The sequence below is a fragment of the Danio aesculapii genome, chromosome 8 (assembly GCF_903798145.1).
Source record: "Danio aesculapii chromosome 8, fDanAes4.1, whole genome shotgun sequence".
Taxonomy (NCBI): domain Eukaryota; kingdom Metazoa; phylum Chordata; class Actinopteri; order Cypriniformes; family Danionidae; genus Danio; species Danio aesculapii.
In genome coordinates, this window is record NC_079442.1 from 29763181 (window position 1) to 29778916 (window position 15736).

General features: G+C 34.5%; 1 protein-coding gene across 1 annotated transcript in view; it reads left to right on the plus strand.

Annotated features, from left to right (window-relative positions):
• Positions 1-14394, plus strand: part of slc38a5b (solute carrier family 38 member 5b) — a 33558-nt gene extending 19164 nt beyond the window's left edge. Inside the window, exons 6-16 of the mRNA XM_056463655.1 lie at positions 15-107; positions 1547-1628; positions 1938-2020; positions 3795-3853; positions 4002-4124; positions 4355-4434; positions 6725-6825; positions 7040-7164; positions 9983-10127; positions 10601-10704; positions 12396-14394. Of these exons, the coding sequence (XP_056319630.1) occupies positions 15-107; positions 1547-1628; positions 1938-2020; positions 3795-3853; positions 4002-4124; positions 4355-4434; positions 6725-6825; positions 7040-7164; positions 9983-10127; positions 10601-10704; positions 12396-12500 (1100 nt within the window). The 3' untranslated portion in view covers positions 12501-14394. The remainder of the gene's footprint in view (positions 1-14; positions 108-1546; positions 1629-1937; positions 2021-3794; positions 3854-4001; positions 4125-4354; positions 4435-6724; positions 6826-7039; positions 7165-9982; positions 10128-10600; positions 10705-12395) is intronic.
• Positions 14395-15736: the final 1342 nt, after the last annotated feature.

Below are 15736 nucleotides of genomic sequence, written 5' to 3' on the forward strand. Positions count from 1 at the left end.
TTTTGTGTTTCCAGGTATTCGCGCTTATGAACAACTGGGTAAACGAGCGTTTGGACACCCAGGGAAAATACTGGCAGCTGTTGTCATAACGATGCACAACATAGGTGGTAAGTTCTGATCTCATTTATCAAACTTCTATTTCTATTCTCTCAGTAGCTTTTCTTTCCTTTCAGGGTATCCACAGGGTCTTAAAAAGAAACTCAAAAACAAAATTGTAGCCCTTAAAAAGTCTTAAATTGACTGAAATATGTGATTGTAGGTCTAAAATCATTTTAAACAGGTCTTAATTGTCATTTAGAGTTTATGTAAAACAACCCAATCGATCCAACATACATCCAATCACCAACAAATACATCTGAATAAACCATTTAGAACAACAGTCTGTTGTGCATATATTTAGTTTTTAAAGAGTTTTTTTTTTTAAAGTTGTTAATTATGCTTAATAGCAAAAAATATAGGTATATAACTAGGGTCTGCTTGTTTTGACACATTTAAAATATGTGGCTCAGAAATAACTAATTAGAATAATTTTTTGAAAGGGCATTTCTTTTCCGTATGGGCCATTAAACAATTTGTAGCGTTTAGCCATATATAAGTCTGAAATTTAAATCTTCATGGTCTTAAAAAGTGTTAAACCCTGTCCTTCTCTTTCCTCGAATACAGGAACTGGTCGCCATTAATACAGTGCAGTACAGTAATATTCGCCATTAGATTGACGTAACATCTGTTTGCTATGTTAGTCGGATTGTAGGTGCAATGTTTATTTGCACTAGCTGAAAATAGTTCTGAGCTCAGTAACTAGATAACATCGCTGTGTAATGTCATTGTACCTGCTGCAGCAATGGTAAGGCAGTAAAGTTCCTTGATTATTACGCCAGAATAAAAGCACAGTTTCTAGCCATATCAACCTAGAAAATAGCAACTTTTAATTTTCCGTCAGTGTTTTATACAATGCTACTATAATAGTCAAGCTTTAAACAGAAAAATTATCAAAAATGTTTGAGCGAGATGCTAATGGTCTAATCCAATTGAGTGATTTATGCTAAGCTAAGCTAAAAGTGCTCCCACCAAACATGGAGATGGAATAAATGGATTAAAAAATGGTCAAAGTCAGCAGTTTAACTTCAGGGGACTTGTAAAATGAGCCTTTTTTATTCAAGGGTGGAATGTTCCTTTATGAAACAGTGACGTGATTTAGTAGCAGTCTGCTGAGCCTCATGAGCAATGCTATATGTGTGCACAGTATTTTAGCAGCACTATGTTACATAACGTTCTCTTGCAGACTGTGTAATGAAAGTTTTATTGTCCTGCCATGGGATTTGTATTATAATTGTACTCCGTTCGGCTCTAAATTTAAAACCAGACTGACAAGAGTGACCTTAGTGTTGTATAGATCCTTGTTTATATATTCATGACACGTTGTATATTTTACTCTAGCTTGTGATATATAAATTGCTGCAGTGCATTACATAAGTGATTGAACCATTATAAACTGTATATCAGTATAGTTATTGAGTGTAATATTCTCATTTTTGTTGTTTTTCAGCTATGTCTAGCTACCTCTTCATTGTGAAGTATGAATTGCCTCTGGTTATACAGGCTTTCCTTGGCCTTCAGCACAGCAGTGGGTGAGAAAAACAATCATCTGCTTTTTCTCTTGTTTTCCTAATGAGTCTAATTGAATCTAGCCAAGAATTGGATAAAATATTTGGGTCATGCAAGGTAACAGCTGGAGAAGTCCAACCTCAGAGCAGTTCAGATCCTCATACTGTTGTTCAAAACCTTTGCTATGTTCCTAGAGGAATGTGAGTTGGCTGCTTCTTCACCCTACTCTCTTTCTCTACTCTCTCTCTCTCTCTCTCTCTCTCTCTCTCTCTCTCTCTCTCTCTCTCTCTCTCTCTCTCTCTCTCTCTCTCTCTCTCTCTCTCGGCTTTCAGTGAGTGGTTCCTGAATGGCAACTATCTGATCATCATTGTGTCCATTTCCATCATTTTGCCACTTGCTCTGATGAGACAGCTTGGTAAGTTCTGCTCTGTTTCTGTTTGTTGTGAAGTCACACTAGTCTAATTTATACATTTGCATTTAGCTTGCTTTTGTCCAAAGGGACTTACAATTCGGGAGGCATTCAGTGATTCAACAAGAAGAGGCAATATACACAAGAAGTGCTAATACAAAACAACTATTTGTGCTCAGACAAATTAAGTGCTAGTTAGGAGGGGGAGTGTTTTTTTATCAGTTTTTTGAGAGAAGTATGTTTCTACAGGTGGTTTGTCAAGCCCACTCACCTGTGTGAAGCACATTTCATGAATGCACAATATTTTTCTTTCTTTTTTCTCATCTTTTGCATATCTAAATGACAATGTTCATAATGATCCTCTCACTTGTAAAAGAAAAGTGAAGAGAATCATTATGAGGACAAAGAAGTTTGCTTTGCTTTGCTCACACACAATTAACACTCATAATATCTTCAAAATCTGTATTTATTTTATTTTGCTTTAGGGGTGTGTTTAGATGTATCTTGTTTTATAAAACATAACTCCATATTTTTTTATCATGCTATTTCTTCATTTATCAATAATCTTTTTGATTAATTAAAAAGATTTTATGGGAAGTACATATTTTATCAGTATTGATGTGAATATGCATTTCAGCATGTCATTTTCTGAAATTAAAGGAACATTTAATCTGTGAATTGCCAGCATTATCTTATTTCCCATTTCTTACACTTTTTTTCAGTGTAAGATATGGGAAAAGGTTTTGACAGTAATACTTAATATATAATTTAACAAAAATGTTTTATTGTGAAATGTTTTTAACTGTTTACATAGTTTTCTTTTCTGGGGCTGCAATTATCAGTCTTTTCCTTTTTAAAGTTGTGAAAAATTATCATGGAGTTGTTCTTTTATTATTTAAGCAAACTGAAATGTAAAAAAAAACATTTGTGGGAATCTCCCATTTACTGCTGTCTAAGTTTACCCAACTATGGCAACTTCCATTGCCTTGTAACCCAGAAAAAAAGGTCTGTTGAAAAAAGGTCTACAGATTTCTTTTAAATGTGGCAAAGGATTTTTGTTAGGACACTGAGGTAATCAGAAATGTTTCACTGTAAGTTTGCCACATTGTTGCCTTAAAAAGCAGATTTTTGTTTTTTATTGCTTGAATTGACAATACAAGAACATCAGAACAAAGTCCAAGGGATAACAGACAGATCCTAAAAAAGGTCAATAATATAGTCGTAAGAAAAACTATAATCACATACAAATACACATAACATCCCATTAGCAGAAAGGGAAAAATAATTATAATTATAGTATTAATAGGAATAAATAACTATAAGGAAAGTAGCTAAATTGAGGATCTTCTTTAAATACATCTGTATAAAATTTCAGGAATCTTTTTTTTCATTCTAAATAAGATTAATTTTAGGGAGTTAATTGAGCAAAGGATGGGTAATTATTTGCGAATTTCTGTTTGTGAATGAAAAATGTGTCATATAAGATAAATGGTTGGAGGTGGTTGGGGTCCCTGGTCTGTACATGCACCAGGTTTCAGGCAGCCGCTGTGATCGGACATTACACCAATGTTGGCGATCCGGGGGTGTTATAGGCTATACCAAAAGGTGAGGACTCGGGGGGTTGGTGGGGGTTAAATTCTGGGAGTTTTCTGGGAGACAGAACAAAACGGTAGATGGGTCTGAAATACGGGAGACTCCAGGGAAAAACAGGACAGGTATGGCTATCTTTGCTTGTTATAAAACATAATATAATGTTCATTATATCAAATGTCTGTTGCAGGGTATCTGGGCTACACCAGTGGCTTCTCTCTGACATGTATGGTTTTCTTCTTGATCTCAGTAAGTGTTATTAAAAGCTTAATGCTATGGCCTTTGTGTGGTCTTATTGTTTAAAACATAGATTCTTCTCTCATACACCATTTAACCTGTTTCATTTTCAGTCATGCTGTCTTTGCAACTCTTCTTAAGTTACATTTGTGTTTCCTAGGTCATCTATAAGAAGTTCAACATCCCCTGTCCTTTTGAAGATTTCTCCAACCACACAGTTGTTTCAAACATATCTATCATTGAGGGTGAATGTGAAGCCAAATTCTTCACCATCAACCAACAGGTCAGGAACTGTCATTACACAAAAATCTATTCAGGAAGCTCATTTATAGCCCTTTACGACCTGCACCCCAAGCAATTGTCATTGTAGCTCTCGACAGACAGGAAATGCTCAGGACGTAGATGGAAATCGTTACCAAGCAACTAGTAGTTTCAGTGGGGTGACATAATTGTGAAATTGCATGAGATCAGACATGGCCTTGTGTCGGTTCAGTGATTCTGGTTGTTTTTCAGACTGCCTACACCGTTCCCATTCTGGCCTTTGCTTTTGTTTGCCACCCTGAGGTTCTGCCGATCTACACCGAGCTGCGCAAGTACGCTGACAAAACACTTTTGCTCTCTGTGAAAATATTTCCTCATAATTATGTTCTTTATGTCTTTTGATATGCAGTACAATTACAAATAGAAATTTGGGGTCAGAAGGTTTTCTTTTGAACCGTCAGTTCATCAAAGAATCTTGAAGAAAAAAATGATCATGCTTTCCACAAATAAATATTAAGCAGTTTGCAAAAGAATTACAAACAATTTAGAGCAAAAGAAATGTAAAATGTTTGCAGATTAATACAGCATGCAGTAAAGTGTTTTACAGTGTAGAAATATACAATATAGAAATATTCCTCTATACTTAATCATAAATAAAATCAGTGACACACATTCAGTATTAATCCACACAGCGGCAAAAGCTGAACTATTTTGAAACTTGACCACCGCAAGTGTGTAGGAACAGCTGATGGTGGCTATAGCAACAACAAACAAACATCAGAGGATTGCGAGCTCACAAACGCATTTAAATTTGTACACAAAACGACAAAGTGTCGCATTTTCAACAGGGCTTTAGACATGATTTGAGAATATAAAGAGATAACCAGATACAGTACAAGCTGCGTGAAGCGGTTACAAATTACAAAAGACATTTAAATACCTGTTTTGCATGCTAGAGAAAACAAGGAGGCAACCATTTTCATTGCACTTACTTACACTTGTGAAATGGAGGAAGAAACTGATCCATGAACTGATAAATTCTTGTCTGACAAAGTCCCATACATCAATAGTCTTTTTTGATCCTTCCTTTAACAAACGGCCGATGAATCCCCCATTGCAGGGTAGCTTATTGCATTAATCACCAGAACGTTAACTTATTAATGTTCACTCATCTTCAGTCATGATCAGTCCCACACATGCCTGCACTCTGCCAGCCTTTGAAGGGAAAGACATATTCACGTTTTACCGGATCTGGCATTTCATATTTGGTATTGTTTCATGTTGAAATGAACAGCCAAAAGATCCAGATGAACGATGAATCATTTAAAAGACTCTGAGTCGAATTGTTTATTTAAAAATTCTATATTTTTAAACATGGTACATTTTCATATTTTTAACATGAGCTGGATGTTTTCATTCACTTAGAGCTATGTTGCACACTGTATGCAATGTCATTTTCAAAATAATAAAAAAAACATAATTGGGGCTTTTTAAAGCTTAAAATCTTTTTTTAAATGTTTTTGATTAAATAAATTCAGCCTTGGGGACCATGAGACTTTTAAATGCACACTGTAAAGAGCAGTTACAGTAGTTGTCTTTACTTTAAAAAGTGATCAAACCTGTTGCCTTAATATTATTAAGTTTGACCTATGTGCATAACAGTAAAAATTAAATCAACCTAACAGATCCAATTTACAAAGGGATTAATCGCTTTTGAAGTAAAGAAACGAATCACTTTTTACATAGTAACTACATATAATAATTTAATATTACTTAGTAGTTGAATTAAAAGTTGTAACAAAGACACCTTAAAATACAATGTAACCAAGCAGACAAATTAAATTGCAAAAGGCTTATAAAGAAAAAAGATAACACATTACATTAAGATCTCTTTCTTATTTATTATTTGTAGCTTGAAACTAAATTTAACTAGGAAAAAATAGGTTGCAATAAAAATTTTTAAAAATTGAGTTGGAACAATTAACTTGAAAAAAATCTGTTAAAATTAAGTTCAGATAACTTAAATATATTAAGTTGGAGAAGCAATTTGGGGCAATACACTTTAACAATTAAATTAAGTTAATACATTTAGTTGGCATTTCTGTGTGGAGCTGTTATGCATGTTCTCCCTGTGTTGGCGTGGGTTTCCTCCACGTGTCCAGTTTCCCCCACAGTTCAAAGACACGAGGTATAGGTGAATTGAATAAACTAAATTGGCATTATGTGTGTGAATGATTGTGTATGGATGTTTCCCAGTGCTGAGTTGCAGCTGGAGGGGCATCTACTCTGTAAAACATATGCTGGATAAGTTGGCGGTGCATTCCGCTGTGTCGACTCCTGATGAATAAAGGGACTAAGCCAAAGGAAAATGAATGAATGATAAAAATTAAATTGGGTTAACTTATCTTTTTAGGTTGGGGAAATAAACTTTGTGTATGCGTAAAAAGAAAACTTACTGACCCCAAACATTTAAATGCTAGGCTAATACTATATGTAAGCTGAATGTTGTTTATTATAAGTCGTTTGAATATACAAACAGTTCATTCAGAAGTATATTTTGTCAAAAGGGAAACCCGAGCCCTAAATAAATCTCTTTTATGATTCTTGTTTTGCCATTTCTAGTCCCACAAAGAGACGCATGCAGGCCATCGCCAACGTCTCCATTCTTGGGATGTTTGTCATGTATCTGCTCACTGCCATCTTTGGCTACCTCACCTTTTATTGTAAGCCAGTTTTATTTGCTTTTAAATAGAGTATCTCTAATGCAGCATGAACATTAATTATCACAAATTTTGGACACAATACAGTACAACCACAAAGACTGTCCTTTTGCTTTGTGGTTTAGCTTATGTAACAGAACTTGTATCTGTTCTCTAGTGTCTTTGCTTTAAAAATAGCACGGAAATAGTGACTAATCTGAATGTTAATCTCTCTCAGTAAACACAGAAGCAGAACTTCTCCACACCTACAGTAAGGTGGATCCTTTAGATACGCTGATCTTGTGTGTGCGAGTGGCTGTTCTGGTGGCCGTGACTCTGACTGTTCCTGTTGTGCTCTTCCCGGTAATGAACCTCTATATTGGAGCTCATTGTATTGATGTCTGCTTTCCTGCTTCATGTTTCTGAAAATACAAAATTAGGCTGTAATATACTGTCAAAAATAAAAAGAATACTGCACTTAAGGAGATAGTTCACTCAACAATGAAAATTACCTCCTCATTTATTCTCACTTGTTTCTTTCCTCAAAGAAGATAATTTGAAGAATGCTGGTTGCCGGCACCCATCAACTTCCATAGTAGGAAAAAATTCACTAATCCAACTATAGCAGCAATTTTCAAAATGCTTTCTTTTGTGTTCAACATAAGAAAGAAAATCTGATTTTTGAACAAATGGACAATGAGTAAATGATGTCAGAATTTACGTTTTTGGGTGAACTATCCCATTAATATACACAAAGTGAACATGGAGGTTATTCAGTGCCAGTTGATAAACAGAGTTTGGAAAATGACTTTTAAAACGTATTTTACTGGAGATTAAGGGGCCGATCACATTGAACGTGCTTTTAAGATCTAAAAACGCGAGACGTACCACACTGCCTTTTTTGTTGACCAAAAAAAAGGAAGTGTGGTAAGCTTTATTATGTCACTAGGCAATGACTAAATCAGCTGTGTATTGTGTGAGAGCGTTGCTGTTGATATTGTTATGAATGTAATATTTAATAATATTGTGATATTCAGGATTTGTAAAGTCATACAGCTTTGGATAACTTGAAGCCGCAACCACAAGTCTCTCCTCCATCTTTAAAAGTCTCTGTGGTCGTCTTGAAAACACAAAAGGTGCGTTCGACTTAAACCACGGCTGCAGCCGGTGATCAACGAGATTAGCCGAACGCAGACGGGTGCGAAGTTAAAAAAGGAGTTGTCAAGCCGAACACTTCGCTGCTCAAAGCTGCGGCAGTCATAATGAACAATCACATGGCGTTTTAACAACAAAAGATTTACAGTACAAATAAAACAGAATACAGTCTCTACAAACTATAGTTCATTATTAAACAAAAAGGGAATTAAGAATTAGATATAAGTAGCCTATATAACAAACGCATGAGTAAAATAAGGGGAAATGAGAAGATGTTAAAAACATAAAAAGGAAATAAATGTCAATGAATAGGCCTATTAAATACAAAGCAATAAGCACTAATTCTAGGAGTTTAGACATCACTCTTTGGGCTAATACTTCTTGTTTGAATATGCTAAAAAGGGGTTTACATTTATTTACATTTATAAATATAAAACTTTCCGATATATATTAGTGTAAAACCCAAAACAATGTTTTTTGATTGAGTCTTAAACAATGATTAAGGTTATTTTGCATAATGAAAGTATTTAAAAAAGCACTTTAATCCAAAAAGATGGAACAAAAGGACATTCTTAAAATAAGTGAGCTACAATTTCAAAGTCTTTAGAAACAAATTATTTAACAAAAGATGGTACTGCAGTGAAATTTTTAATAAGCATATATAGAAAAATATATACAAAAATAGAGATGGTATCAAAAGTTATTTTTTTTTAATTTGTGAGACAGAATTTGTCCAATAATAAACCCGAAACACATGTGGTTGTTGTCATTCGTTTAATAATCGTTTAATAATCGTTTAATATCGGTGTCGTCATCGCCGCTCCTGCAGTCATTCTTCAAATGCTGCACCGGCTGAATCAATCGTCTCATCTCGGTGCACTGTTGCAGTACTTTGATGCCACATGTGACAGTTACATGGTGTCGGCGCAGTGTCAAGCCGGACAAAATTTCTAACCGGCATGCACACGCTTTAAGACAGATTTCTGTTGGCCTGCACATTGCTGCATGAAGTCAAATGCACCTATCAACACTGCTGTCACCTAATGGAACCCCCGTCTCTGCTTTCATCTGATTGGAGAATGAAAAAGGCACCACTGACGTAACGTGCTTTTTTCCGCTCAGAGTTGACTTTTTTTTAACTGCATTGGAAACCTCTAGAGACAAAAAGACCCTTATTTTTTTTTTTACATTTATTTTAATGGCCAAATTTCATATTCGTTTCAGGTTTTATTGCATTTAAAAATGAAGTGAAGCATTATATTGGGTCCATATTACAATCAAAAAATCTAAAAGCTATGTGCATTGTACAAGCCTGTATATCATTTAATGTACTCCTGTGATATTGTCTATATCTCCCCCTAGCCTTTGATATTTTCTTTACATTTGTTGTACTTGACTTGCATTGTATTTCTTAACGTTATTCAATTAAAAAAACACAAGGTACTGCAGGCAGTTAAAACGCAAGGCACACAGGGCGTAAAATGCTCGTGGCCATTAGTAAACCATTCAAAAGATGCGCCTCTTAACACAAAAAGCACGTTCAGTGTGATCGGCCCTTAAAAGCACACTTTTAAAAAGTAATAAATAAAATAGTAAGATATTATGTTAGATTACTCAGTAACTTAAAATGTTGAACAAACTAATATGGTATGTCTTCTAATGGAATCTGACATCCATTAATTAACATGACTTGACTTTTACTCTGCACTATTTATCAATAATTTTTTTGTTTTTAAATGGTGCATATATGAAATCAACAAACACAATACGTTAAAATCCAGGATGTGTACACTGGATGCATAAAAATAATTAGATATTTTTAAGATATTTTAGATATGTTAAGTATAACAGTAAGCACTATTGTTTCAAGATACAGTAAAAATATTTGTAAGTGCTGTGCAGGACCTGTATAAGATTAAATAGAAGAAACTTAACAACAAAAACTTATAGATAAGACTATATACCAAAACACATGTGTAGAACAGACGAAATTATTTTGATTTATCTTCTTTTTTTTTTTTGTCAGATTCGCAGAGCCCTTCTTCAGCTTCTGTTCCCTGAAAAGCCTTTCCATTGGGCACGTCACATCTCTATTGCCTTGTGTCTCCTTTTCGTTGTCAATCTGTTTGTCATTTTTGTGCCCAACATTCGAGATATTTTCGGCATCATTGGTAAGTAAATAACAAAAACTGTAATCAAAAGTCATTGGTGGCCTAAATGGTCAAATGTATTCTAGGAAAAACAACAACAATCTTAATTCATTATGCAAATAATTTAACAATGCCTTCACTTGTACAATTATACATCTACAATCTGAATAATGGGGATTCTGTCAATGTTATATCAGTAAAAGATGACATAATACGTAAAGGTGTGGTCACACTTTCTGCTGGCAAGTTTTCATGGCTAAAATTCAAAATGTGATCAGGAAGTTTGCACATGGCTGAGAGATTTTTAATGCAGATTTCACAACAGGTTTAGACTGGTCATGTGGACCAACAGAAAGTAATTGGTTAGAAAGTGACTTCTGTGTAAACAGTGCTTCATGAATTGGTACATGACAGTAGACATTGTCCTTTTTTGTTTGCTAATGTGACCTTGAGTTTGTATTTTGTGTTAAAGTTACTTTTTTTTTGTTTCATAGGTGCTACCTCTGCTCCGAGCTTGATCTTCATCCTACCAGGTCTTTTTTACATCCGTATCGTTTCCCCCGAGCAAGAACCAATGAACTCAAGACCAAAAATTCTGGTAAATCTCAAGCTTTCACTGCTTTTTGAATCGATACATGATTAAAAACAATCACATCATACTCGCTGCATATAGCTGTATTAAAATGAATCAACCCCCTTGATCTGCAAGTCATTCTGCCACTGTGATAACTATTGGAGAAAATTGTTTATATTTGAGAGATTTTGAAGACATACAGTTGGTAAAAAAACGAAACAAAAAAACAAAGAAAAAAACTGTCAAATAATCTCCTCCAAATAGGTACCTTGATGTCAAAACCACATAAGAAACGTCACAAATGTAAATTGATTTGATGTAGAAACCTTGAGATCCATTTGACATTTACATTGATGCACTTTTGACTATCAAAATAACAACAAAAAGATTATAATTTAAGAAAGGTGTTACTCATCTGAAAGCTTCAATTGCAAATTTACACTGGATTTTGTGTGCCTGCAATACATGTAAACTACCTTAATGTCAAAATGACATCAAATTAAAATTGAAATTAATTGTCAAAACATTTTTTTTACGTCATTGTCAATTCAATTCAATTCATCATTATTTCTATAGCTCTTTTACAATGTAGATTGTGTCAAAGCAGCTTCATATAGAAGTTCTAGTAAATTGAAACTGTGTCAGTCCAGTTTTCAGAGTTGAAGTTCAGTTTCAGTTTAGTTCAGTTCAGTGTGGTTTCATTTTTTTACTACTGACAGTCCAAACACTGAAGAGCAAATCCATCGATTCGCAGCTCGTCAAGTCCCAAACCAAGCAAGCCATTGGTGACAGTGGTGAGGAACAAAACTTCACAGATTGAAGAAAATGAAGGAAAAAAAACGTGAGAAAAACCAGGCTTACTTGAAGGGCACGACTATTTCTCCTCTCGCCAAACTTCTTGTGCAGAGCTGTAATCTAGGCGCCGGAGGCTGGAGAATGCTGGACGTCCAGCGTGGAGAATCTGCAGGTGTGAGTAGGTCACCGGTGGGTCCATGCGGAAACTCCTCTGTCACTGGGGTTTTTTTAGGAATCGGTCTCATGCTCTTCACTCCTCCATGACAGCCACAGCTTCTGCTCAGGATACGGCCTGGTCCAGGATTATGGATTGCTCTAGAAGTCCTCTGTGGTTGCCATTATCTCTTCACTGGTCACGATATCCAGGGGCCTCGGAATGAATATCTCCAGATGGAAATAGGGAGCAAAGAAAATAATTAGTGTAACTGCTGTTCATAGTGCATTTAAACACGTGATGTTAAATGTCAAAGCAAAAATGAAGTGCTATAAATAAAAATAGCAGTTAAATGTTAATCTGAACATTCATTCATTCATTTTTTTTTTTACTTAGTCGTTTTATTAATCTGGGGTCACCACAGCCGAATGAACCACCGACTTTTACAGCATATGTTTTACGCAGCTGATGCCCTTCCAGTTGCAACCCATCACTGGGAAACACCCATACACTCATTCACACACATAGACTACGGACAATTTAGCTTACCCAATTCACCTATAATGCATGTCTTTGAACCTGCGGGGGGAAATCCCGCAGGAAACCCAAGCCAACACAGGAAGAACATGCAAACTCCAAACAGAAATGCCTACAGATCCAGCTGAGGCTCGAAAATTTTGCTCCTGTACAGACTTCAGCTAAATGTGGAAGTCACTTAGTGCTAAATCCTTCTATATGCCATCATCTTGTTCTTCTTGTGTTTCAGGCGGCCTGCTTTACTGCTCTGGGCTTCATTTTTATGACCATGAGCTTGACATTCATCACACTGGACTGGGTCTACGGAGAGAATCGAAGTGGAGGAGGTCACTGATCTTCAACCACGATATTGTAAGGGTCCAATAAGCCTTCCTAGAGGAACACCATCACCCCTTCACTCTCCCGAACGTGAGAGAAACCAAAAACATCTCTTAGGCTGGACCCAACTCGCCTCAGATCCCACTGAGTAAGGAAAGGACTGACGTCCTGCCATCTTTCAAATAAAAATGGATAAATCCTATGATGTTTCATGGTGGAGGATTTCTGGGGGACACAGAAATGTCATGGCATTTTGAGGCCGTTTCTATAGGCTTCATAACATTAAATGATGTTTGTGTTGGAGATGGAGGCCCGCTATATAGCTTTAAAATAATGCAAGAGATACAGCAGAAGCCAAACTAGATGACTGGAGAGGTTCGTTTTATTGTCCGATGGAGGCTAGGAAACAATCAGGTTCGTCACCAGTCACCAGTTTTCTGTTGTCCCCATCAAATGTAAGCCATATTCTCAGAGTGCAATAGCTGGGAAATTAAAACACATTTTCCTTCTTCAGCTGGTTTATCCAAAAATGTTGCTTATGATAAGAAAATTCAACCTCATCTCATACAGTCTTGTACTGAATCTGTCAGTGTCTTTTATATCTGAGAATCAAACTGCTGAAATTCGAGGTGTGAAATTGAATTAAGGGGAAAAATTCACTTGAGATTAAAAGGGTCTTATAATAGAAACTGCACTACAAATGAAAACAGACAATCAGCTTTATACCGTCTCAGTTTTTTTTTCCTTTTCTGCTGGATATCATTTAATTTGTTCAACAAATGTGAGGTACGTACAGTTGCAGTATTTCGTGGTGCCGTAGGGTGAAATGCCATCCGTGGTTTCAGATGAGGAACAGGTGGAAAACTACATTTAAGGTGCTTATTATTTTACTGAGATGGAATCTAACATGTGAATTTACTGATTCAAGCCATATTTCACATTGATCGGTCACAGTCTAACACTACATCCATGAAAATGAACACACATTTGTGGAAATTCATGGATAAGTAAACAAGCAAATTGTAGATTAGTAAATGTAAAGAGCCAAAAAAAAAAAAAGCAAGAAACACTGACCACACTAAATATATTTATTTTCCTAAAATACTTTTCTTTATTATTATTATTATTATTATTATTATTATTATTATTATTATTATTATTATTATTATGTGCAGTTTATAGGCAAAAAAGTCTAAGACTCAAACATTTTGGATTTAAAATCCTGTATAAACCTGGAAAAATCGTAAACGTAAAATTAAAATTGTTCACAATTTTGCAACTCTAATGCTGAATCAGGCCAAAACACTTAACATTCTCAAATTCTTTTAAACTTAGCAAGTAAACTGCCCTGCTGATGATAAAATGATTAAATAGAAAGCAAGAAAAAGCCATATCCCTCGATATTTTTAAACACTAGCTTTTAATGCCAAAGCACCAACAATTGGCCAAACCCTTTCAAACTTTAAATAACAAAAGGAACAATGACTTTGCATGTCACTGAATGGCATTTTTACCTCCCGCTCCTCTATAGACTGAGACAATGCTGTTCTTGAAAGTGATTTGATGGCACAGCAAGAACTCCAGCGCATTGCTAATAGCATTAAAAGATAGCAGTCCCCTTCTCTCCAACTTGCCACTGTCCTGCAATTCCTATTTATTTTGTTACAGAAGTAATTACACCGTTTCGATGACTCTGTTTGTTTGGTAATCTGAAAGCTGGTGCCAAAATTGTATGAGGTTAAAGATTGGCGTTTCCCATGTAAAACACAAACACACCAAAGAGAGCTGGCAGTTGAACAAGTGCCTTTTTCTACTGCTTTTACTTTTGTTTGTTGTTGAACTGTATTGTTTGAACTGACTTTGACTTTGTGATACTTGCCATTATCAATAAAAAAACTGTGTGGTCAGTATTATGAAGTGCAAAATGTAATTATTTAGTTATTGAGTGTGTGTGACTACAACAGAATTTATCATGTCTGTTTATTTAAATAACTTATTGCATATGCAATCACCCTTTCACAAAACCTTTATTGTTAACTTCTTTTTATTTGGATCTGTACATTTACCATTGTTAGTGTTCACAATTATATTTTATTACCTACATATTATATTATTTTACTTTATATTGACAATTCATAGGTAAATCATTATTATTTTTGTATTTATTTCCTATATTGAAGATTTAACAACTGAATTAGTTTGAATCATGTTTTGATTTTCCATTTTCTATTTTAGTTAATGTTTTATGTTTAATGTGTATACGTGTTCAAAAGTGTTTAGCTATTTATTAAACACACACACACACACGCGCACACACACACATAACATATATAGGTATGTGTGTATATGTTGTGTATATGTATGTTATATATAAAAAGGTAGTTGCTAAGAATATATATATATATATATATATATATATATATATATATATATATATATATATATATATATATATATATATATATATATATATATATATATATATATATATATATATATATATTCTTGGCAACTACCTTTTTATTTTTAATATGCACCTTTATTTATTTATTTACAAGTTAAAATTTCTTTATTTATTTATTTACAAGATAAAATTATTATATTTTTTTATTATATAAAGTTTACTTCAATTCAATAGGTACTTCAATGGTTAATATATTCAGGTTTTGTATAGATATTCATAAAGTTTTCCTGACCTTTCCTAAATATAATATAATATAATATAATATAATATAAATAAGTCACTTTGAATTAGAAGACCTCAAATATGCATAAAAACACATACACCCCCCCAACACACACACACACACACACACACACACACACACACAAACATACACACACACAAACACGCATATACAGTTGAAGTCAGAGTTATTAGCCCCCTTGTCAAATTTTTTCCCCCAATTTCTGTTTAACAGAGAGTAGATTTTTTTTCAGCACATTTCTAAACATAATAGTTTTAATAACTTATTTCTAATAAATTTCTAAAATGGTTCATAAAAAATTAAAAACTGCTTTTATTCTAGGTGAAATAAAACAAATAAGACTTTCTCCAGAGGAAAAAAATATTATGACATACTGTGAAAATTTCCTTGCTCTGTTAAACATCATTTGTGAAATATAAAAAAATAAAAATAAATTCAAAGGGGGGCTAATAATTCTGTCTTCAACTGTATATACAAAAAGCTCCACCTTTTATTCTGACTGAAGAAACACGTGTCTGTCCACAGCATTCTGAGATCAGTGGTT